This window comes from Protopterus annectens, chromosome 1.part1 (assembly GCF_019279795.1).
Source record: "Protopterus annectens isolate FY-2018-M chromosome 1.part1, PAN1.0, whole genome shotgun sequence".
NCBI lineage: Eukaryota > Metazoa > Chordata > Ceratodontiformes > Protopteridae > Protopterus > Protopterus annectens.
In genome coordinates, this window is record NC_056726.1 from 944,389,428 (window position 1) to 944,415,995 (window position 26,568).

At 42.1% G+C, this 26,568-nt stretch overlaps 1 protein-coding gene and 1 pseudogene across 1 annotated transcript in view; both read right to left on the reverse strand.

Annotated features, from left to right (window-relative positions):
- The window catches only part of CPSF3 (cleavage and polyadenylation specific factor 3), a 710,232-nt gene that overhangs the window by 359,747 nt on the left and 323,917 nt on the right, over positions 1-26,568 (reverse strand). Inside the window, exon 10 of the mRNA XM_044079083.1 lies at positions 17,727-17,873. Within this exon, the coding sequence (XP_043935018.1) occupies positions 17,727-17,873 (147 nt within the window). The remainder of the gene's footprint in view (positions 1-17,726; positions 17,874-26,568) is intronic.
- LOC122817071 lies at positions 2,050-2,183 on the reverse strand (annotated as a pseudogene).

A 26,568-nucleotide genomic window follows, 5' to 3' on the forward strand; every position in this document is an offset into this window, starting at 1 on the left:
CCTGTACAGCGGCTCCGGACCCATCCGAAGGAGCATTGTCCGAAGGTCCTGCAATAGAAATATTTAAAGGCCTGGTTGGCTCCTCATGAGAGTCCGTTTCGGCCATCGGTTCTGAAATGGCCAATGACAGGGGCTGCAAAAGCACCTCACTGACGACGGCCGAACCTGAAGCTGGCTCCGCTTGTGCGCTATTATCAGATTTGGACCTCGGAGGCCTGTTTTTATCCTTGCGTCGTTTATGAACTCCGGTAGCCGGAACCGTATCCGACGACATTTTGTAGTTAAAGCGCCTATCGAAGTAATGAAAAGCAAAATCGTACCTTCGTTTAATTGTACGTTGATTGAATCTAGCACAAAACCCACAACTAGCTACGTCGTGGTCAGGGCCTAAGCAAGGAATGCAGTAAGAATGAAAATCCTTATGAGGTATTTGCTTCCCACATGACTTATTAACTTTTTCTGACATCGGACTGGAGCAAGAAAAAGTTTCCCCAACAGGGTACTTAGCTTTGTGTGGAGAAGAAAGTCTTCGGACTGAAGTTTATCAGAAAAAATCGTCGGGAGTCAGCCGACTGGCACTTGCGAACTGCTATCACCGCACGGCAAGAAAGACTGGAGAAGATGGCGTCGGCTGTCAGCTTTGTACTCCTGATGCTCTGACGTCGGGGAGCATGGTTGAACAGCCGACGCCGGCCCCAGACTTTGGGATTCTGGCTGACCGAGGACTGCCTTCAGGCAGGGGAGAACCCTACAGTCATGACTGCAACAGTGAAACACGATGAACATCTAAACAAGACATCAGAAACTCTATGCGCTGGATCACATTCTGCCACCTAGCACACAACAAGAGAGAATAAATGGATAGTATAGGTGACTGTTAACCTCCTACCCTGAAGTCAGACTGCTGGGGTCAAGTCCTCATTTCAAAGGCTATTACCCTCCAAGATCCCAGTTACCAAAGAGGAAGGCTGTTAGTTGTGAGCTGACAACTTATGTTTGTTTGTGGGTTAATTTCAGCTGTCAGAAAGCCAAATGGTGACCAAGTTTTGGCAAAATCCAATAAAAAAAGACAAACAGCTGGCCAGTACAGTATGTACAGACAGGCAATGGCATATTTTGTGCCAAAATTTGGCAGAAACACCTCTATGAAATACACAAAATGAGCCCACAAATGCATGAACCCCCCCCCCAAACTCAAGAAAGTGATAGCAAACCAATTGCTGACAATTCTTACTCCCAGAAATACAAAATCCAACCCACAGACCAGTGACACATGGGTGCAGTGTCCTTGGAGAGGCAGTGCTATAGCTGAGTCATGTGTGGAGATGTGAACGATACACCAACATACTCCTCAGTAGTATGAGAATGCTGCTCCACGACACCTTGACTTCCTCACCAACCCCAAGCATGGGGCAGAGTTTGTTCAGGGGAGACTGACTAGCTTCAGTTCAGTAACCTGGTGAAAAGGAAATGACCTAAGAGTAGCTGTAAATTGGAGGAACCAAAAATTCTTTCAAAACTAAATAGCTAAATAATAAAAAAATATAACATCTAGCAGTGAAATCTGGCCCTATTCTAATAGCTCTGATGAAACTGACTGTTCTTTCAGCACAGCCCCCACTAGAGGCTGACATGTGAGATATGTCACTCATGCAATACATAATCCCCCAGAGTTTACTGGTCCTCTCTGAAGGTTCTATCTAGGTTAACATAGAGAACTACTACCTCCACATAGGCAGTTCTAGAATGGAGTCAGGACTGCACCAACTAGGTCTGTGGAATCAACTAATCAGAAGATGAGGAAGGATTGCGAGATGCTTCACTGTTGCATTCTGTAGATAGTGAAAAGGCCTCTTCCTTTACTAGGACTGTCTTGGTTTAGAAAGAAAAGTGGAGAAGATGACCGAAGTTTGGGGTGGGAGGTTCATAAAGGTCTTCTACAGTGGTGAGGAAATGTTCTGGCTTCAGTAGGTCATCAGCCAGCTCCCAAACAGTACTGCCAAACAGCATATCCTCCATGATTCAACAGCATCCACAATGACATGTTCCTCCTTGTGAAATTATGAGGTTTCCCACATTTGGGGAAATCACAATTGTCAAACCAAATGAAATGTGCAATGGAAGAGCCTCACCCTTGGGAAACCAACTTCTTGATTGTGGTATTCCCCCTGCCAGGAAATGATGACGTCAGCCAATCTATCTCCTGCAAGTACATATACGAGACCCTGTGGCCCTACCTATAGAATCCCCTCCAGTTAAAATTTCAGCTGAGAATGTAGTAACGAACTTTGAAAACTGCTGACAGAGTCACAACATTGTCCACCTTGAACCCAGTCTCAAAAGAGGTCCTCAAGCTTTTGCAGTACCCACGTGTGGGAGACTGGAAGTTGGAAAGGTGGGAGTTGAGAATGTGAGAAAGAAAGTGGCAGAAATAAACTCTTATCACGGTTGTCCAAGGATTTAAATTTCCTGTCAGGTGACATGATGGCAGATTGCTGTGGCCTCAGGGGACCTATGCTAGACTGAAGGGATGGTAGAGGAATCAGCTCAAGAATGGTTGGTATGAAGGCTCAACTCACTCAGGTATAGGCTTGTAATGGATACTCACCTTCTAAGTAGCTGCAGCAGCAGCAGAATACCTCCTAAATGTTTCAGTGGCATCCCTGATGAAAGGCTCTGTGGAAGTGATGACAATATTCTCCTGTTTCTTCTACCAATATGCCAGAAAGCACTTCTAGGGTGGAAAAGGTCAAGAGGCCAATGCGTGCTTTATTTTATAAGTCTGAAATCCTCACCATGGAGGGATTATCCACAGTAGAAACAAAGGGGAGAATTCATCACCTTTGTCCATCACAGAGAGTCCTCCAGGTCTTCAAACTACTCAAAGAAAGGAGCCAGAGAGTGAGAGAAGGACTCTTGTTACCAGCAGGCAGGATCTTGCACGTAGTCTGACAAAATGGACAGTATGCACTTGACATGCTGATTATTAGGGAACAAGGAACCTGTGAGCCGCAGGGTGCCAGCAAGTGGCACAGTAGGGAGGAAGACCTGTGCAAGGTCCAGCAACAATTTCTGAATTACATAACTAAGCATACAATCTTGCACCTGTGACTTGAGCTACCACTACATAGCAAATCACTGTTTGATGATCCAACGTCTTCCCACCAAAGAGAGACTGGCCATGCCAGTCTGACATATGGAAGTCTGAGAAGAGGTCTTCACCCAGAGCTCCGCTACACTGTGACTGGTTAACTCAAGAGGACATTACTCAAAATGAGGCCAGCTGGCCCTGGAATCCAGACAGTGGAAAAAAAGGCTTAGGAGAGCTAACACACTTGAACACACACCTCCAAAGTAGGATCTGGGGCACACATCCCTCAGTCTGCTCCTCCTCTACTGAGGCAGAAAACTGTTGCAGGCTCTAGGTTTTACTAAGGAGAAACTCAGCATCTGGCACTGCAGTTAGTGCAGAGGACTAAAGCTCTGAGCTGTTAATGAGCCGCTTCATGTGCCCAGGGTACAGGACTGGACTATTTCCATTTTCACTTGCCTATTGTGTGACTCTGAGAAAGTCACTATACTAGACAGTGCTCCCAGCCTGCTACTGAAAAGCATGATTCCTAACAATATCCTCCATGATTCATATCATTTAGGTTTCAAGAGCCATTACAGTACTGAAATAATCCTCACCAGGACAGTGAATGATCTAGTGGCAATAACCAATGCAATTATTAGCAGTAGTAGTAGTATTGCTATTACTATATGTTTACATTTGTTACCTGGGAATGAAGCCCCTTTTCAGCTGAGGCTTGGAGTACAAAAAAAATCATAATGTAAGGCACATGAAAAAAATATGATAAATATGAATGAGAAGTACAGCGTTACATAATCATACAGTGGAAATATAGAAATAGGCAGCAACTTCCATATTTAAGCTATGAATTACATTGTAAAGACAAAGCAGAATAACAGAAATAGACAACTTATATACCTTAGAACTGTAGTTTGGATTAATGCAACATACAGATAAAAATTTTTAATAAGCATACAGTGGTTGTACAAAATGGAGAGGGAAACGTACAAACAACCAACAAACAGCATTCAGGTCACATGATGCCAGTGGCTTCTTTCAAACAGCAGAATGAAAAATGGTATATATGGGGGGTGGGGAGAAGGATGAGGAGGAGGAGAGACAGAGAAAGTGTTGAGAGGCTGAGGAGATGGCTATGCTGTAGGCACTAGTCAGGTGGTTCATAGCTGTGGCATTGCCATGTAGCCATATAAGGAGGATTTTAACTTATGCTTGAAGTCTGTTGGACTTTCAGTCTGGTGAAGGAAGACAGGGAGTGAAATCCACATTTTTGCCATACGGCAGATGTAGAATGAATCACTAAGAGTTAATTAGGATTCTAAGAGATAATTAGGTTCATAGGTTCATACTAGGCTATCTGCCCTAGGGCATTTATAAGCCTAGCCAGAGTGTGTTTGGCTTTCGCCACCCATTTTAAATTTATTTTGCTATGCCCTTTTTCGAGGTTAGTATACTGTGCCTCTGTCTAACAGTGACACAGAAGTGATACCCGGGGTAAACCTACAATCTCCCATCCACTCATCAAGATTCCTCTTGAAGAGAGTCAATGAGGGACTCTGCCTAACCTGGACTGGGATTTTATTCCAGAGTGAAGGGAGCCTCTGGGTTATGAATCTGTCCCTCCAGCATGTCCTATTTATTTCAGTGCTGAGGTTCAAGTCTCTTGAGCGTAGCTCGATGGGATTTGGATTTTCTGAGGTGCAGCATGTACATTAATTCCGGGTTGGACATGGCTTTATACGTCAGGCACAGATCGCCTCTGAACAGGCGATATGCCACTGAGTAGAGCTGGAGTTTCTTTAACCGGGCAGCATATGGCATCTGTTTGAGCCCTTTGATCCTCTTGGTGAGGTACTTTTGGGGTCTTTCCAGTTGCTGCAGGTGTCTGGTAAGGTACATCCCAAAATGGGCATTGTACTCAATTATGGGCCTGATGAGGGATGAGTAAAGAGGCACGATGACCCCCCCCTGATCTAGATGTGAATCCCTTCATGATTAGGTGGGCTATATAAAATGTTTTTCTAACCACTTTGGCCACGTGGTTGTCAAATGAGAGATTGCTATCAACTTGGGTCCCCAGGTCCCTAATTACTTCTTCTGTACTTAATGGATTACCACCTATGTGGTAATTTGTGGGCACTTTGTTTTTGCCAAAGGGGATGACTATACACTTTTGGCATTTAGCTTGAGGCCATGGCTCTGGCACCAGCTGTCTGTTTCTATGAGGCCCTTTTGGAGGATGCTTGTGTCGGCTGGAGAGTCGATTATGGCGCCCAGTTTGCAGTCATCTGCGAACTTGGTCAGCCACAGTCCTTCCGTGTTGGCCTGTACCTCCGAGAAATATATACCGAACAAGAGAGGTCCCAGGACTGAGCCTTGTGGGACACCACTTGTAACTGGTTTGGAGTCTGACATGGCTCCAGCAATTCTAACCATGTGGGCTCTGTCCTTGAGCCAATTTGCAATCCATCTAGTGGCATAGGGGTTTATATTTAAGCTGGTGAGCTTATCTATAATGCCCGAGTGGGGTATTTACTTTTGCCATGAATTTGTCAAATTAACAGCATGAGAAGGGTTGTAAAACAGATGAAGTGTTGAGTGAGGGACGTGTGAGGTTGGTGCAGGGTTTTGTATGGTGTTTTTAACTAATTTAAGTTTAAGGAATTTGGGGAAGTTGAGCCAGTTTAGCTGTATGAGGGCTGTACAGTGGTGACTTTTATTATGAAGCCTAGTGGCAAACTTTGTAATTCTGATGTATAATAGTTCAAGTTTTGCTAGCTGGGTTGACTGTAAATTAATAAAGATTGAAATAGCATATTTCAGTGGAGGCAGGAGATATGCTGCAATAGTAACTTTCCAGGCTGGTTTCTTTGGGTTACTTGTTGAATGTGCAAGTCAAATTTTAGCTGTTCTTCGATAGCAGGTCCAAGTAATTTTGTATGATGAACTAACTCAATGTCTGTGCTGTCAGATGACTGGAGGAAGAGTGGGTTGTGCAGGGGTCACATAGGTTTGGGATGGGAAAGCTTAAGTTTTGTTTCTTGGGGGTTTTAAGACCAGGGAAGTGTCTAAAAGTTAGGACTTAACAGTTCAGAATGACAGTCGTAGGGCTTTTGTAGTTCAAAGACAGAGTGGGCAGAGCACAGCTGACAACAGTACAGTCATCTGCATATTGGATAAGGGTGACTGTTAGGAATGCAGGCAAGTCATTAATGAATATGTTCATAGGTAGGTACTAGACTATTGGCCCTAGGGCCTATATAAGCCTAGCCAAAGGTACCCTGGCTTTCGCCACCCAAGAAAATTATTTTCCTGTGCAACTGTCGAGCAGAGCCACAGAAGTGATCCCCGGGGTGAATTTCCTATCTCCCATCCAATCATCAAGATTTTTCTTGAACAGTGCTAATGAGGAGCTTTGTTTGATATAGATAGGTAGTTTGTTCCAGAGTATGGGAAGTCTCTGGGACAGGAATCTATCCCTCCAGCATGTTCTGTTTATTGTGGTGACAAGGTTTAGGTCCCTAGAGCGTGTAGCTCGTAGGGATTGGGATTTCTTTAAGTGGAGCATGTCTAAAAGCTCTGGGTTTGACATAGCTTTGTGTGTTAGGCAGAGATCGTCTCTGAGTAGGCAATATGCAATGGAGTAAAGCTGCAGATTTTTGAGACGGTCTGCATAGGGCATCTCTTTGAGGCCGGTAATCCTCTTTGTGAGATAATTCTGTGGCCTTTCCAGTTGTTGTAGATGTCTTGTGAGGTACATACCAAAAGGGGCATTGTACTCTATAATGGGTCTAATGAGTGACGAGTAGAGGGGAACAATGACCTCTTTTTTCCTGGATGAGAAACCTTTTGTGATGAGGTGTGCCACATAGAAGGATTGCCTGACTACTGTGGCGATGTGATTATCAAAGGACAGACTACTGTCCACTGTGTCCCAAGGTCTCTTATCACACTTTCGGTGTTAAGTAGACTACCACCTATGTGGTAGTTCATGGGTACTGAGTTTTTACCAAAAGGAATGACAATGCACTTTTTGGCATTGAGCTTGAGGCCATGGCTTTGACACCAGGCATCTGTCTCAGCAAGGCCCTTTTGTAGGATGTCCACATCTTTTGGAGTTTTGATTATGGCTCCTAGTTTGCAGTCATCTGCGACCTTTGTTAGCCAAAGACCTTCTGTGCTGGCCTGTACTTCAGAGAAGTAGATACCAAACAGGAGAGGACCCAGGACTGAACCCTGTGGTACTCCACCTGTCACTGGTCTGAAGCTGGATTTGGAGTCTGCTACTTTCACAGTGTGGGTTCTGTCATTGAGCCAGTTGGCAACCCATCTTGTGACATAGGGATTTATACCTAGTTTAGTGAGTTTATCTATAATTCCAGAGTGGGGGATGGTGTCAAAAGCCTTGGTGAGATCTAGATAGGCTGTGTGAACCACCTTACCTTCATCTATGGCTTTGGTGACTGCTTCAAAGAAGTCTATCAGGTTTAGGAGGCATGATCTGCCTTTTACAAACCTGAACTGGGTGGGGTCCTGAGTTTGGAGATTACCAATGTCATTGTTTATAAGTTCCATGATGATATGCTCTATAGCCTTGCAGACCAGGCTCGTTAGGCTAATGGGGCGGTAGTTTCCGGGGTCTGTGGTGGCTCCCCATTTGTGGAGTGGGATAACTGTCGCTGTGGGCCATTCAGTGGGCACATAGCCTGAGGTAAGGCTATGATTGAACATGGTACTTAGGTGGGGTGCCAGTTTGTTCTGTAGTTCATGTAGAACACAGCTTGGGATGTCGTCAGGTCCCATGGATGCTGTGTTCTTGGCTTTGGATAGTGTGTTTTTTTACCTGTGCAGCCGTGATTACAGGAACTTTGCATTCTTCTGGTATAGAGATGGGCCCTTTAGGGGATGACAGAGGAGTAAAGTTAGCACTGAACCTATCTGCCAGGATGTTGGCAATATCCATTGGTTCTGTATATTTAGTGCCATTGTGCTGTAACTCAGAGCAGATCTGAGTGTTGCCATTGAGATTCTTGACATAGCTATAGAATGCTTTGTGGTTGTCTTTAGAGTCAGTGGCGATTTTGTTTTCATAACTAGCTTTGGAGGATTTTATGGGGGATCTCAGCTTCTTACTGAAGCTGACCAGGGAGTTTCTCCAATCATGGGATTTTACTCTTTTTTTGCAACAGTTTCTTTCTTCTGTTGTAGAGTTTGTTTATGGCAGAGGACCACCAGATTGGCTTCCTTTTTTTGGAGGATAGCACCTTGGTTCTGTTAGGGATTGCACGATCCATGCACTCATGTAAGTGCTTATAAAGTGCATTTGTGTAGGATTCAGCAGTCATACCTCTATTGTTCGTCAGCATGGATGTCGTGAAGTTTGCCACTTCTGTCTTAAGAAGCGTGAAGTTGGCTTTGGAGAAATTTTTTACTGTGGTTTCCCTAATGGGGGGTGGGGGAGGGATGTGGATGTCTAGGGTGATTAGCTTATGGTCGGATCTGACCAACGAGGAATTGACCTCTGGTGTGTCCTTATGGGACACTGACAGGGACATGGATAAAGGTAGAGGGGGCCTGTTGTCATTTCACACAGAGCTCTCTGGAAAAGACAGGATTTGAACCACGGGAGAGTTTTGTTTCAGCAGCCTATTTTGGAAAGTCTGTGTAGCAGCAGTCTGTGACCGACCAAGTGAAAAGTTGGTGAAATGTCAAGAAATACTGAGGAGACTAGGAGACTGTTGTTTCTAAGGTCATTTACAGAATTACGGAAGGAGAGCAGAGCAGTGTCTGTACAATGACAGGGTAGGATGCAGCTGTTGGCATGCTGACAGGATATTTTGGTTAGATAAAAGTTAGGGATTATGACTGAATGCACTTCTTTAGGATTATCGTGAGGGGACGTAGTATTGCTGTCGCTATAAGTCTAAAGTCAGGGAGGTCAGAAAAGGGGCCAACTTTGTGTAAAGGCAAGATGAAATATTGCTTCCAAGTTGAGGGGAAGTAGGATTACTGGATGGATCTGTTGATTAACTCATTCAAACCTGAACAGGAGGAGGACAATTAACTTTGCTTCCTGAGGCCTTCTAAGTGAGAGTTTTTCTCAAAAGAAAGCCCTCTAGTGAAAACACACTTCTTAAGATTTACAATATGTGATAAATGATGGGAATTACAAGAATATAAACTATGATAACTCTTCAGAAGACCATGTGTTTTACCCTGGTGTTAGCATCTAATGTGTGCCTATAGATGCTGACTTTATGTTGCAGATATAAGAAAAAATATATTTTATACGCCAAAAGCTATGGTCAAACAAATTATTATATCTCTAAGTATGCAAGATAGGATCAACATTTTAGTGAGAGAATTGCTTGCCGTTTGAGACCTTTCCTACAACACATTACAAGAGGGGGTAGCATACCGCTGTTTTGTGATACTGTAAAACCTATGCAAATTAAGCATATAATAGCTTCCCACTATTTAAAAACTGTATTAATCTACAAAACTCTGTGTGCGTGCGTGTGTGTGTGTGTGTGCATGCGTGCGTGTTTTTAACCAATAGGCACTGTTTTTAGTATATTTAAAAGTTTGGCTTATTGTATTCTTTGTTCTGCTGAAGTCAATTTTATTTGATGAAAGTGCTTAACTTTTCAATAAATTATTGTGGATTCCATTTGCCCTGGCGGTGCTCTTTTTGGTTTATTTGTTGGTTTTAGCACCATTCACCACTTTATTGTTTTTTTGAAATTAATACAGTTATGAAAAATAAAACTAACAGTCATAACTGCATTACCAAAAAAGCATTTATGTCTTAGAATGCCTTCAGATAACCTACTGTGTTTTAATGTTATTTGTTACTAACACCCATTGCCCGCAAACATCAATAACATCATAGTATCACACATCATTCAAACTTTTTCAAACACTTCACAATAACTCCAGTTCTGTACATGTTATGCTGACTATTTCACTATGCTTTCTTAGCAAATCATGTCAGCTTGCAGACTATACTTTACTGCCTTAATTTTATGTAAGCATCTTTATCAGAATTTCACGTTAGACTTCTAAAAACACTGAAAAGTATACGGAGAAGTCTCCTGTAAAGATGAGTACACTCTTAAGATGCAGAGGAACTCACCTGGAACCAGTTTTCACCTTGGGAAGTTCTAAAATGGGACTAAATGTGCCTTCTCTTCTGGGAAGCAGGAAAGGTTTGGAGTAAAAGCCTTTATCCCATTAGTCCAACAGTACTAGCTATATAGGTTGCTACTAAAATACTATGCTAGCTGCTCTTGTGGGCCACTTTCATCCTAGCCAGTTTCTTTTTTTGTGCTCAAATTAACCTATTCCATTTGGTTAAAGATTGGCCTTAACCATCCCACGGCTGACAATTATACAGTACCTCTAATGATAATAACTGTGATCATGCCACAGATAATTTGGGGGACAGATGCATGGGATAAAGCATTTAAGAGCAGCATCTGCCCATTAGGACTACATGGGGCAGTCCTGGGGAAAATTTTCTTTTTCCCATAAAATAGATCCAAGCTCTGCTTGAATATGGACAGGGATAAACTTTGTTTTATGTGGATGAGGAGTCTACCAGTCCCTCCCAGCCATTCTGTTAATGATGTAGAAGAGGTTTATAGCCCTAGATTGAGCATTTCTGATGCCATCTGACTTGCTGATGTTCAGTAAATCTATCAGTACTGGGTCGGTTGAAGTCCTGCATGCCAGACACAGGTCACCTCTTAATAGTCTGTAGGATACAGAGTCACACACTCCAGGGATCTAAACCTTGTCATCACAATGAACAAAACATGCTGGAAGGATAGGTTCCTGACCCAGAGGCTCCCCAGACTCTGAAATGGACTGCCCATACATGTCAAGCAGAGCTTTGGCCCTCTTCAAAAGGAACCTTGATGACTGGATGGGAGATAGGAAATTCACCCCGGGGATCACGTCAGTCGCCCTGCTAGACAGGGGTCCCGGGAAGTAAATATTGTGGGAAGAAATAGCCAGGGAATTGTTAGGGCTAGGCTTGTATAGGCCCTAGGGGCGATAGCCTAGTACCAACCTATGAACCTACAAGGGCAGGGCTTTAAGTCGGTCCATGTAGGACATGTTGTTATATGATCCCTTGAAACAGAAGTTCTGAAATGATCTGAGGCAGAAGATGAAGTCTGTTTTTTGGAGGTGGAGGAATTCCAGATGGAATGAGAGGGGATGCTCACTGCAGCCTGTACCTCCGCTCTATGAAAATTAGTACCCAAGAGTCAGATGTTATTGACTGCCAAAGCAGGAAGACAAAAGGAAAGATTCCCTGCAATTTTTTGAGGAAGGATGGAATAAGGAAAGGTGAGCATGGATTGTTAAGCTTTTGAAAGGAGGCTCCTTAAGACCCATCAGCTTTCTTTTTAGTTCCACCTTGCCATTTTGTTTTGAACTGCTGTTTGGAAGATTTTTGCTGGGCTGACTTAAAGAACAGCTGGATTAGAATATTATTTTGTTCTGGAATTTAGGAATGGATGATAAGAACAGTTGCTCCAGTTTTTTTAGAACTGATGCAGAGGAATTACCAAATAAAAGGTTGTTTTGCAGAGCTGCATTTAATATCTGTGCCTTTATGTCCTCCAGGACTTATCCAGGCATTTCTTCTCAAAACTGTCCCAGTAGAGCCCTGGAAACAGCATTTACAGCATTATATGCACATTTGAGATAATGCTTAGTAATCTGAGATGTAGAACTGACCATTTCCAAAAGGCAGGATGTAACCAAAGCATTTGACACAATCCTCCACTCGAGCATTCTTGACAAATTTAAGAGGTTAGGTACAAACTCTTATGTCACCTAGTGAATAGCCAGCTGGCTCACAGACAGGACCTAGGAAGTTAGAACTGGGGAGTCCACCTCTACAAAGAGGCTAGTCACAAGCGGAGTTCCTCAGGGATCAGTCCTGGGATCACTCCTTTTTGGCATTTACTTCTGTCAAGGGCCTCTGGCTGGCTAAATCTGCAGATGATTGCAAATTGGGAGCAGTCATTGGCTTGCTCCCCTACATAAATATTCTACAAGATGGGCTGAAACAGACAAACAACTGGTGTCAGACACACAGACTAAAACTAAATGTCAAGAAATGCATAACAGTACCCTTCAGGAAGTTATCATATTGACAACACCCCTAAGAGTGGACCCAGTATTTAGAGACTTGAGGACACACAGACAGTAATCTAGACTTCGACCATTCATCAGACCTACCCTTGAGTATAATGTCCCTTTTAGTATGTACCTAACTAGGCATAACCAACAACTGGAATATCCACAGAGGTTCCTCACTAAAAGAATACAGGGTGTAAGTAACATGTCCTATGAAGGATGCCTCAAGGCCCCATCCCTGTATTTTGTCTCCTACAGGCTGTTGAGGGGAGATCTATGTCTGGCATACAAGGCATTAGCACACTCCACCCTGATGGACTTCCTGCATATCCAGAAAACAATCAGCACCATATTTACCAATTCTAAAGACTTAAACCTTGCCTGTGATATAAACAGGACCTGCTGGACAGAACTGTATGCATCTCAGTAGGGGAACTAGAGTTAATGTCCAACATATTGAGATTCACATCACCTAGTAATATTTTTTCTTGTGGAATTATTACATATATCCAAAGTAGGATATCTTCCAGTATAGCTGTACTGTCTCCAAGAGGGATGCAAAGAATACGAATACATTTCTTTATAATTTCTTTGTTTTCAGGAAAGTAATAAGAAGCAATGCTTAACTGAATTTTGGTACTGGTTTGTTGTAAGGGGAAATGTGGTAGTTGTTGGGAAATATTACAGCAATAGCATAACCTTTCCTCTTTATGCGGGCTATTAAGGATGGTTTTACAGCCAGGAGGTGTAATTTTGGAGTTGTTTATGATGGATGTAAGCCAAGTTTCAGCTACAGAGTGAACATCAGGCTTATGTTGGGTAATCCAGGCATGTAGTTCAGCAGTTTTATTTCTTATGCTTCTAACAGTTATGACAGCAACTGTTAGGTTACTGGGGTTGGGGATTGACTGTTGTGAAGTTAGAGTAGTGTGTGGAAAAGAACTGTCTTGATGGTCGTTTTGGTAGGTACGGCCAGGATAATGGTGAATATCTCCTCCAAGAAGGATTTTAGCTTATGGGGGAATTAGTGATATGGAGAGTATTATTCCACTTAATTTTGTTTTGGTTCGAGTTGAAATGGAGTTAATCAGTCTATATCTGGAGTAAATATGAGGAGCATCATTACACAGGTTTGGTGTAATGTGTGGAGAGTATAAGTAAGAAGTATGAATAGGTGGTTGAGACACAAATGGACAGACATTGACAGCTATTTTATAAAGTCATGGTAGGATGACAGATGGTCCAGTAAGAGAAAAACAGAAATTACTGCAGGGAAATTAGATGAGGTATATACAGATGCAATGAAAACACGCAAATGGCTGTTGGAGTACATAAAAATAATGGTAGAAGGAAATGGAAAGTACCTTTTAAGCCATTTGAACAATACAGGAGTGATGAGGAAGGTGGAAAGTGAGCATATAGTGCAGCTGGCAGAAGTGGAGGCTACCCAGAAGGAGATGAGAGAGAAAGTGGTTAGCAACAGAACAAAAGACTGAGAAAGATGTGACAACTTTAATTTTTTTAATATACCAGAGAGGATAAAGGGCAATCACTGAAAAAGTTTTATGGTGGCACAAGTGAGCAAATAGGTAGCTATATCCCAGGACAAAATACTGATAAATAGAGTACAAAGGGGTCTACGTGTCTGCTGAACCAAACATCTTGCTTTTCGTGACCCATTTTAGTAAAAGTACAAACAAATCTTAGGAGGAAACCTGAAGGAACAGCTCCTGTATTTACTGTGGAAATAAGGTTAGGCTTTGATGGTAGGAGGAAAAATGTGTGTTTTTTTTTCAGTCATCAACACTCATTAGGCACTACAGAGAAAATAAATAAATTTGGGCCACATTTAAGACTGTGCAGAGGTTTAAACCTGAGATTCAAAGTGGTACATTTGGCCATATTCAAAGTGTTTTTCCTCACTGGAATAAAAACCTTTTGAGAGGTAAAAGTAGCATGTCAGCAATATTTTGGTAAATCTGGGGTAGGTAAGCTTGGCTAGGTTTAAAATGGCTCTTGGACAGATAGTCTAGTAACCACCAATGAAATTATGAGAAAAAATAATTTTTCCAGCATGGAAGCCAGGAAGAGATCGGCAAAGAAATGATGGGAGAAAGGCATCAGCAAGCTAGCGATGCAAGAGAAAGCTGGCCAGTCAAACCTTTCCTGCTGTTCTGTAAAAAGATGCAAGACGCACAAAGAGAGATGGGGAAAAATATCAAGAGAATAAGGAAGAGGCTCATGATTGATCAACAAGAAGAGAAGGAACTGCAACAAGAAGAGAATTAACAAATGACGAGCAAGTATGAGAAAACAAGACAAGAAAAAAAGGACTTTGATAGACAGTGGCATTTTAACTATGTTTTGTTGATTTTTTTGTGCGTAAAAAATCAAACTATACAAGGTAGGCTTGACTCGAGCACTTAATGTTAATGAAGGAAAAGTTGCTTTGTTGTAAAATATACTACTAAGGAGGACAAAGACCAAATGATAATTCATCCACAATAAGATGCAGTGTTATACTGCTGTTGTCATGAAGGGAACCTACAGACAAAGGTGGCGGATAGAACAGAAAGCCCAAGAGGAGGGGTGGTAGGAAAGATTACCCTACAGACTGGCTGGGAATTTTGTGCACTACTCAAATTACTGAAGCCATAATATCTCAGTAAAGATAACACTGCAGTTTGCTAGGCCACAACTTGAAAAAGGGTATTAAGCTGACATGGAAGGCAAAACAAAGTGGAATGTAGAAGAAAAAATAGTAAAGCAAGGAACAGCCATGAAATAGTACATGGTCCGTAGGGGATTTAAAGGTGCAATCAAAATCTAAGAACATATATGGTAGTGTACTATAGCTTCTGCCGGCAGGGGCTCTAGGACATATCAAGTACAAATGGAAACCGTATGCAGGGCAGTAAAAAAACTGAATAAAAAGAAGAGGAGAATGAGAAGATAAATGGTGAGGAGAGAGGGCAAATGGAATGTGTAGAAAAGCGTAGAATGTACGTGAAGCTATCAAGATGATGGGAATGAGATTTAAATGTGAATGGGTAAGAGCAGTAGAGATAAAGAAATGAGGGACGAGGCAAACAAGATGCAGAATCAAGTGAAAAAAATGCATAGTTGGGTAATCAAAGAAAATAAAAAAAGATATGCATGAGAGACGATAAACAATGAGAAGCTAGCATGCTGTAAGGGAGGAAAAGGAGGCCAAAAGAAAGCAGGAAAGAATATCTCGGGGAAATGGGGTTAGGAGAAAGAAAATCAAAAAATAATGACATGAGGCACTGAAACATAGCATAAGTTCATTATACAAAAAGGAAGATGCAAAGAAAGCATTACATATGTATATAGTTTCTGAATTGGTGATTAAAGTGATATTTTACTGTTATAGCATTCTAATGCTAAACAAATAAAGTGTAATATAATGAGGTCAATTCAAAATATAAAACAGAAGAGAGGAAGGAAGAAGTCTTTTCCCACTGTGCATCAGGCAGACCAAATAAACTATGCAAGAATAAATGGCATCTTTGGGGGCCAAAAAAGAATAATCAGTAGGAAAAGAAATAATAGCCGATGCAGGAAGGCAAAAGGAAGAAATTGAAAATGCGACAATAAAGTGCTGAAGAGGGGTATCAGTAAACAAAATGACATGGAGGGGGAGAAACCATATGATACAGACAGCATGGATGATAATGCTGAAGCAAAAAATATTTAACTTCTGGTTACAGGTTAAGCTTGGTGTTTAATGATTTAGATGACACAGATGTAACAGTGGTAAGAAAACAAAATAAAAAATAGACCAACCACCGGGAGAAAATAGTGCACCATGCGTGAAAATATGGAAATTGTATGATGACAATAAAGCAGCTTGTAAGAGTAGGAAGAGAAAACAATTTTTTTTTTTGCTGCTGTTTATTATTTATCCATTTTTGACACAGTAAATGTCCATAATTAATTAATTTCTTTCTTTTCCAAGCTTAGTTTACAAGAAACATTCTTAAATACATTAATGATAAAACCTTTCATAAAAATCTTGAAAATAACCTTACGTAAGAGATTTGATACTAGATACTTATAAGTAAATGTATTGCATACATATTATATATATATATATATATATATATATATATATATATATATATATATATATGTGTGTGTGTATATATATATATATATTTATTATTTATACCTATGTGTGTGCATATATATATATATATATATATATATATATATATATATATATATATATATATATATATATATATATATACATATATATAGTTGAGTCAATAAAATACAATGAATTAATATAACTAAAGATTAGTAATGAAATTTAATGGCAATAATGGAGCTGGTTAAATATTTGGTCTTTTGAGTGTGCTTTTTAGGAGGATCTACATGTATGGTCATGGGTCAAAACCACAGGATGGACCTCCTTTATTGACTCATCCAACATCTTCCTTCACCAGTTCCTAATGTACGTCGCCCTCACCTTCAGGCAGGATTTTATGTGGTCCTCCCTTTGAAGCAGACTCCATAGGACGGTCTCCTGGGATGTGTGTGTCTAGGGCCACAGCAGCCTTCAAAGGGGCCAAGTTAGAGGATCCAGGATAAGTAAAACTTATGGTCCAAGGGCTGCATAAAGCCTCAATAGAGTTGTCAGCCTCAGACAGTAATTTCTGTCATTCTCTTCTTGTGCCAACTTTGTTTTCTTGGTGTCTGGGTGAAGGTTCACCACTAATGATGCAGTTGACTGGGAAGCATGCACCAAGTCCATCAAATGTCCTTTTTTTTTGAGAAACACTCAGGGGAATTTAGCCTATTCTCATCAGTCTTTGGAGAAAAAGAAAGGCAAACAGAACATGACAATGCCATGTTCCTTGTCTAAACAAAACACACAACTAGAATGAGGATCCCTATATGGGATTTGCTTCCCACAACCTGACTTGCCTTTTCTGACAGACATAAAGATTATACATATATAAATCTATACAGACAAAAAGGATGGGTTCCTAATGGAGTGCTTATCTGTCTTAAGTCTAAGTAGTTGAAGCCGATTGCTGCTACTACAAGATGTGAAACTGGCAAAAGTTACAAGATGTGAAACTGGCAAAAGTATGCATGACAGTATAAACAGCAAGAAAGTTCTGAATTTTGATGCTTTTCTCATTCACTTTTACTAGCTTGTCCACTTGTGCTAACAGCAGATGTATGGCAGAAAAGAAAGAAGCCTCTTTTCAGACGTTAAGGCACAAAGTACTCTTTGCAGCATACATCTTATATTGCAATGGCTACTGCAACAGACATCTAAGAAAGAACAGTATAAGATAAATTCACATTTTGCATATTCAGTGAGTTGCACAATAGTTTTTCATCTGCTGTAAGCTCATAAGTGACAAAATGGATGGCTAAGTCAAACTGCTACAAAGTTAGTGTTATAAAAGGACTGTTAATTCTTAAGTAAAGCCGAATTACAAACCACGTGTGGAGGCTTCAAGGCCCGGATGAACTCGCTTGTCTGTTGATAATCAGTGTGTGCAGAGAAGGAGATGTAATCAACAGACATTTTCAGGGGCAACTTCTGTCCAGACATGGTAGTAACTTCTTCGGGTTCAGACATGATGTGCTACAAGAAACACAAAATATTAAATATGTCTTCAAAAACAAACCTTCTAATTCATATTTTACAGATAAACCACTTATTGCCATTATTTGTTCCCAGATTTTTGGCTTTCCTAATAAATTTCATTTTTAAGCATTATCATTACTTTCTGTTGGCATTCTCTTGTCTTTTTCAGAAATATTTACAATGCTGTTATTAACCTATGAAAGAGAAAGCATCCTATACCATTTATCTGTTCCTTTAGTTTACAAACTTACACAAACAGGGAAGGAAATGATGATTTTATTTTACAAGAGGGGAAAACTACCAGTGAAAGAACAATCCCAATTTCTCTATTAATTTAACACAGGATTGCATATTAGAGTGGACAAAAGAAATTAATGAAAGCACACAGAAAAAAAGGCTCATCTGATGAAATTACTGCAGAACAGCAGTTTTTTTTCTGGCACTGCTACCTTAACTTACACATGTTCTGGAAGGATTCTCATACCATACAGATATGCTGCTTTTACTGAAATTCAGATGTGGTTACTTAGTGTACTAACCATCACATAAGACTATGTATATGAATATATAACCATGTTTGTGTATACTACATAAACTATTTATATTTTGCAAATGTACTACTGTTGATGACAGACCACTATTAGTGTAAAATAAAGTGTGGTGGATATTTATTGAATGACTGGTAAGGTCGAATAAGAGAGCCTTGTCCTTCTGTACAGTATAGGGGGTCTAGTGCTATGGTTTATAAGTTCTTGTGTCAACTTTGTTTTCTTGGTGTCTGGGTGAAGGTTCACCACTATTGACTCTACTAAAAAAAAACCTCTCCCCAGCCTTGCTAAGACATCTAGTTGTTCTCCAGAGGTGACATGGTCATACAACTCTTGATTTCCCCAAATGTTCCTTCTAGGTTGTTTCAAAAAAAAAAAAAAAAAAGATTCTAGCAACAGGGTGGCCTATCAACTTCTCTGAAAGTAGACCTTATGCTGTTCATTTAATAACACCTGAGGAGTGAGAGATCCCACAGGGAGCAAGGGATGTGACACTGAAAGCAGCATGCATGTGGTAACCACTCAGTAGTCACAGTCCTATGACACTTCCCAGCATGCTAACAGCAGCTAATCAGATGGGTGGACAATGATTATTGGCCAAGAATGTGCTTACCATGGGTCCTTAAAGTGGCCCACCTCCTAGCATGTGACCATCTTGTCTGTCTGTTTCGCTGCAAGTTTCACCCTTCTCCAAAGCTCAGTGAGACCTCCACTCAACATGTCCTTTCCCCAAAGACAGGCATGCCCATCTATGCCTGTGTTGTCAAGCATCAAAGATACTAACTGAACTCAGGTCACCTAGGCCATAGACAGAGATTCATCTCCCTATGTCACTAATGCAGACAGTGATATTAAAAAGAAAGAAAAACATTTCAAATGCCCAACCATATATATTAGTATACATGTGTTCGTGTGTGTGTGTATATATATATATATATATATATATATATATATATATATATATATATATATATATATAAGGTGTTGGTTTAGTCCACTCCAGGGTAATCCCTGGAGCATGCGCAGAATGGGTAGATATCAGTGACTTCGACTTTATGACATCAATTTACTGTGTGTCGGGGCACTTGATGTTCTCTCCAGTGCCCTACACCAAACGGATCAGAATTCCTCTCACATTTCATCTTTGGGCATGTAATACTTTTGGCATGTTATGGGCGGCACAGTGGCACAGAGGATAGCATTGTCGCCTCAACGCAAGAGGTCCCCCAGTTCAAGTCTCAGCTGGGGTGCCTTCTGTGTGGAGTCTGCATATCCTCCCTGTGTTCATGTAGATTTCCTCCCACATTCCAAAGACATGCAGTAAGTGGATTGGGCACACAAAAATGGACATAGGTGTGAGTGCGTACTGTGGAAGAACTACCGTGGAAGGCCTAGCCACCCAGCGGAGTAAATCTCATCTGTAGAGGATTGCCACTGCTGAAGTGACACTCCGACCCCATGTGCAGAAATGGGAAATAGGGGTTACAAATGGATGGATGGATACACACACATCTATGTGTGTGTGCATATACGCGCCCAGCAGTGCCGGGTAGCTAGGGTATAACTATTCCCGGCTCCACAAAGTCTCCTCTTCAATTTTTCCCTTGGAACTAGACAAAATTTCAACTTAAACACTCAAGCCATTCCTTTCTCAGCCCGGCACTTGCTCAAAACTCACAGCAAGCACTTATAAACCCTAGCACTAGACCCCCTATACTGTACAGAAGGACAAGGCTCTCTTATTCGACCTTACCAGTCATTCAATAAAACAGTTCACTGTACCTATCCAGGTATGTCCAAAGGGCAGTTTCAGGTGTACTCTCCAGTCCAACTGGTGAATCTGGGCATTTTGAGGCAATGTTACACTGCCTCATGTACACAGATAACCCTCTCCTCCTACCACCAAACACTAATACATGTGAGAGATGCAATTATACAGCCAAACTGGAGGCAAAGCTCTCTCAACCCAAGACTGGAACTGACAGTCAAGAGGAGAAGGAAAATACTTGCAACATGCCGCCAAGTCTCACATAGACCTACTAAACCAATACCGGCAAATAACACACATTAAATACACGAAAACATACTCGGAGGCTCTAAATAAAAATCTGCAAATGCAACAGAGACCTCCAAAGCAGACATCCAAGCAATCTCCACCCCCAAACACAAACCATAAAACACATACTTCACAAAACCAGTGTGCCACGCAATCACAGCCTTTAAGGCAAAATAACATACCCAACATACTAGTAATAGGTGACTCTACAGTCAGGCACACTGACGTCCCACTCACTAGGCTGAATAAAGAGAAGGTTACTGTTAGCTGTCTGTCGGGTGGCAGCATCCACCACATAACACAAGCACTCAGGTTACTCCAGAACAAGTACAAATACGACTCTGTCATTGTCCATGCTGGTGTGAATGACCTGAGCCGTACCTCTGTGGACTACATGAAGAGAGACATAGAAGAGCTCTCTGATCACGTAGCCCAGGCCAGTACGACCCTGAGTAGCATCCTGCCCTCACCAAGAATGATACCACGGTATAAAAAAAAATTATCAATTTCAACAATTGGCTAAGTTTCTGGTGTCATTCAAGGGGGATCCAGTGTCTGTCCGCCTGGGATGACATGGTCGACAAGCCATGCTGCTTCGCTACAGATGGCTTGCACCTGTCACCCTTAGACTTTCAAATAATGGCCAAGGCTCTTGCCACCCCCATACTGCCTTTTTTAGCCAAGGCTAAAAAGACAAACCCACGGCCGTAAATAGCAACAGTAAATAAAAACTGAGGGTAATGCTGCTCAATGCCAGAAGTCTAAACCTCAAAATGAACGCACTCGAGGCACTCCTCAGTATGAAGAAAATCTATATATGTGCAGTAACAGAAACCTGGTTTAAGGCTCCAGAGAACACCCCAGAACTACCAGGCTACAACTCATACCATACACTTCGGCCACAGAACCTGGACCGAAATACAAAATGCGGGGATGTATCCTTAACTTGGAGAACTACTTAAGTACCAACTCCCTTGCTCCCAACATTTCCTAGAATTTATAAACTCAAACGTCCTGGACCAACTGGTCAACATTCCCACCAGAGGTGACAATATATTGGACCTGGTCATCACCAACATGGGCAACCGGTGTTCCACACCGGAGGTCAACTCCTCGCTGGTTAGATCTGACCATAAACAAATCACTTTGTATATCCACATTCCGCCCCCACCCCCTGGACAAGGAAACCACCTTGAAAAACTTTTCAAAAGCAAACTTCACGTTACTTAAGACCGAGGTGGAAAGTTTCAAAGCCCCCATGCTAAAGGATAATGCTGTCCAAGCTGCAAAATCCTATACTAATGCATTCTACGGGCACCTACAAGAATGCATGGATCGTGCTATCCCAAGCCAAACCAAGACTCACTCCTCCAAGAAATGGAAACCAGTCTGGTGGACCCCTGCCATAAACAAACTATACAATAGGAGGAGGAAACTAGTACAGAAAAAAGTTAAATCCCAAGAAGGGAAGAAATCCCTGATCAGTATCAGCAAGAAACTATGATCCCCTCATAAAATCATCCAAGGCGAGCTTCGAAGGAAAAACTGCCAAGGACTCCAAAGATAACCACAAGGCATTCTTTAGCTATGTCAAGAATCTAAGTGGCAATGCTCAGATCTGCTTGGAGTTACTGCAGAATGGCACAAAATACACTGAACCGACCGATATCGCAAACATCCTGTCAAACAGGTTCAGTGCAAACTTCACCCCCCCTCACCCCCAAAAAGGGCCCATAACCATACCAGAAGAATGTAGAGCCCCTGAAATCACAGACACTCAGGTTAAAACAGCCCTCTCCAAAGCCAAAAACACAGCATCAATGGGACTAGACGGTGTGGCCAGGCTGTGTCCTACATGAGCTCAAAGACGAACTAACCCCTCACCTAAACACACTGTTCAAACTCAGCCTTTCCACAGGCTACGTACCCTTAGAGTGGTGCACAGCAACGGTTATTCTGCTCCACAAAGGTGGAGCCACAACAGACCCTGGGAACTACTGCCCTATAAGCCTGAATAGCTTGGTCTGCAAGGCTATGGAGCGCATCACAATGGAACTCGTTAACAGAGACATTGGGAACCTCCACACAATGGACCCTATCCAGTTTGGCTTTTTAAGGGCAGATCATGCCTCCTAAACCTGGGGTACTTCTTTGAGACATTTACCAAGGCTATAGACAAGGGAAAGGTGGTACACACAGCCTACCTGGACCTCGCAAAGGCCTTCAACACCATTCCCCATTCTGGTATTATAGATTCATAGATTAGTACTAAGCTAACTGCCCTTGCAAGCCATTGTAAGCCTAGCCAATTATCCCTTGTGAGATTCAAGCCCTGCACCTTGTGTTTGTAAGGCAAACACCTTAACCATTAGGCCACCCTCCAGACAAGCTCACAAGCCTGAACATAAACCCCTACGTCACAAGATGGGTTGCCAACTAGCTCATGGACAGAACCCACATGGTGAGAGTTGCGGGAGCTAGGTACGACTCTAAACCAGTTACAAGTGGCGTTCCCCAGGGCTCAGTCCTAGGACCTCTCCTGTTCTGCATATACTTCTCAGAGGTATAGGCAAGCACAGGAGAACTATGGCTGACCAAGTTCACAGACAACTGAAACTAGGGGCTATAACTTGACTCTCCGGCTGACACAGACATCCTCCAAAAGGGTCTCACTGAGACGGATACCTGGTGTCAAAATCATGGCCTCAAGCTAAATGCCAAAAATTGCATAGTCATCACCTTTGGAAAAAACAAAGTACCCACAAACTACCACATAGGTGGTAGTCCCTTAAATACAGAAGACGTAATAAGGGATCTGGGGACCCAAGTAGATAGTAATCTCTCCTTTGATAATCACATTGTTAGAAAACCCCTCTATGTGGCCCACCTAATCACAAAAGGGTTCGCATCCAGATCAAAAGAGGTCATTGTGCCCCTCTATTCATCACTCATCAGACCCATCATAGAGTACAACACACCATTTGGGATGTACCTTACAAGACACCTGCAACAGTTGGAAAGACCACAGAAGTATCTCACCAAGAGGATTACTGACCTCAAACAGATGTCCTATGCAGCTCGACTGAAGAAACTCCAGCTGTACTGGGTTGCATACCGCCTACTCAAGAGGTGATCTCTGCCTGACTTACAAGGCCATGTCCAACCCAGAATTGATAGACATGTTTCACCTAAAGAAAACCATATCCCCTCGAGCCACATGCTCTAGGGATCTAAACCTCACCACAGCAATAAACAGGATGTGCTGGAGGGATAGATTCCTGTCCCAGAGACTTCCCATGCTTTGGAACAAGATTCCAATCTACATTAGGCAGAGCTCCTCGCTAACACTCAAGAGAAACCTTGACGAGTGGATGGGAAACAGAAAGTTTACCCCGGGTATCACTTCAGTGGCTCTGCTGGACAGAGGCACAAGGAACTAATCTAAGGGGGAGGCGAAAGTCAACACATTCTGGCTAAGCTTATAAATGCCTTCAGGCAGATAGCCTAGTACCTACCTATGAACCTATACACACACACACACACACACACACACATATATATATATATATATATATATATACATATATACATATATACATAAATGCTATCAAGTATGTATGCTGCGCAATGGAGCAAGCAGAAGGTGCTCTGAAACACAGTAGAGCAGCACAATTTTGTCTACAAAGATGGCCAACAGGTATGCGAGACCAGCAATCCCTGAGTAGGGGAATATTTCCTTTCCCTGTTGATTGTGCTATCTTGGATTTAGTATACATAACTAGTAGGGGGTGTACAGGTGCTGGAGGGCTTGCTACCCTGTAAAAAAAAAAAACACTTGTTGCTGGTTTAGTCCATTCCTGGGTAATCCCTGGAGCATGCGCAGAGTGGGTCAGTATCACTGACTTTGAAGTTATGACATTAGTCTACTGTGTGTTGGGGCACATGTCGTTCTCTCCAGTGCACTACACCCATATATCAAAGGGATGAGAATTCCACTCCTATTTTGTCTTTGGGCTATGTAATGGTTTTACTTTTACTCTGCTAAGAGTACTGCTCTGTCCCTCTGCCATGCTAGTTATCCAATTAATTTACTCAGATGATAGTCTGCAGGATTGTTTACATTATTTATACAAGACCCATATACATCTGTTTGAGAAGGCAACACCTCTCAATATAAATGATTTGTCATCAAAGCCTACAGGCTATGATTGTGATCTACTTATGAAGCTATCTTGATGTTTTGGGTTTAAGTCCAGCATTACACCATGCAAGGAACGAAGAAGAAAAATAACCAATTAAATAAATTTAAATCTTGGTTAGTGTAGAAGGTTGGTTAAAGATACTATGGAAGGAATCTCCCACCCCGACTGTTAGCTGTTAGGGAAGAAGGTGAAAAAGATACGACTGGAATCCTCTGCTGTCCAGCCTCTGCCAGGTGTTTTTCCTGAGACTGTTACGAACCCGGAGGCTCACTCTGCTGTGTTGTCGGACTTCTCTGCTGCAACTGTGTTGGAGGCTGGTGAGAATCTGGCTGGCAGCATGTCCGAAGAGGCTATGCAGGCATCCATCTTGGACAATCAGAGAGAGCCACTGTTGATTTTTTTCTGAGGGGTGCAGGGGAGTTCCTCAGTTTCTAGTTAGAGAAGAAGTTCCTGCTCCGGTTTTTGACTGTCGCCCTGGATCTGAGCCTTCTCAGAACGTTCCCTTAAAAAAGTAACAAAAAATGAAACTTGTTTCTTCTGCTTCCAGGGATCCACAGAGTAAGTGGCAAGCTTTTACTCGGGGGGGGGGGGGTATTTTCTACCTTAATGTCCTTAAAGCCTCCTCACGGGGTTTCAATTCCTGCTCCTCCTTGGTCCTCTATTCCTCCTAACATGCCTAGAGACCAGGATTCTTCTGAGGATGAGTCGGATTTTGCTGACGAATCCCTAACTTATTCTACTCATATTCTTTCTCCTTTAGACTACGAGTCAGAGGAGGAGGAGGAATCTATTAGTCCTGAGGTTCCTTTTGAGGAAATTTCCCGTGGGGACACTCTCTCTCTAGGATGATGGATTTTTTTTTTAAGTGGGATTGTACTCAGGTGTCTGATATCTATAAGAGGTACTAGGAGTTGTTGCAGTTGGACTCTCCTAAACCTGCGGCTGTTCCTCCTGTCAAGACTGCTTTACTGGATGCTTTTTCCAATGCCTCTCAAGCACCTGATTCTCTGTTCCCAAGAGACCTGACAGGTTTTACAGGGTTCCAGAGGATTGTTCTTTTTTATTTAAATGTCCTGCTGCTGACCCTTTGGTAGAGTCTGCAGCCTCTGAAAAGCTGTCTCAATTGCTTCCATCACCCAAGTTACTGCCTTCTGACAAGGAAAGCAAAACTATGGACAGGCTGAGCAAAACTATTTACACTTCTGCTACCCTAGCTTTTAGGGCTTTTAATTATCAGACCCATATGTCTAGGTATGCATTCACTCTTCGTTCTCAGGCCTGTCAACCTATTTCTGATTTTCCAGACTGAGGGTAAAACGTCTGTTCTTCCTTTGCTAGGGACTTCCTCTCAAGTCATTTGTCATCTAATAAATGAAGTTACGATGCGGCAGAAGCCTCTTCTAGGGTTGCTGTTTTTGGCTCGGTTATGAGGAGGTATTCTTGGCTTAGCTTTAATATCATCAGGTAGAGGCTGAAACCTAAGTTGATGGATGCCGCTCTGGATTCTAAACTTTTGTTTGGGGAAGCTGCTGCTGGGTTAAGTCCCTTCAGGATGGGAACTTAAACTTGTGTTTCTCCTGTGTCTAAATTTCAGAGAAACTACCCTGCTAAGCCTGCCTTTGATCATAGGCAATCCCGTCCTTCTACCAAAGGTAAGAAGAAAGACAAATGTACTCCTCCTGCTAAGGCTACTCAATTTTCAGGGACTCCAAAGCCTTCCTTTCTGGACAAACCAAGCGCCGTGTGACTATTCTTCCCTTCTCAGCCACATTCTTCTTTCTCTTCACCTTTCTCTTTTTCTTCCGGCTTGCCTTCAGATCACTCTGGATTCTTGGGTTCTTCTAATCATTTGTCAAGGGTACTTCATGGTGTGGAAATCTCATCCT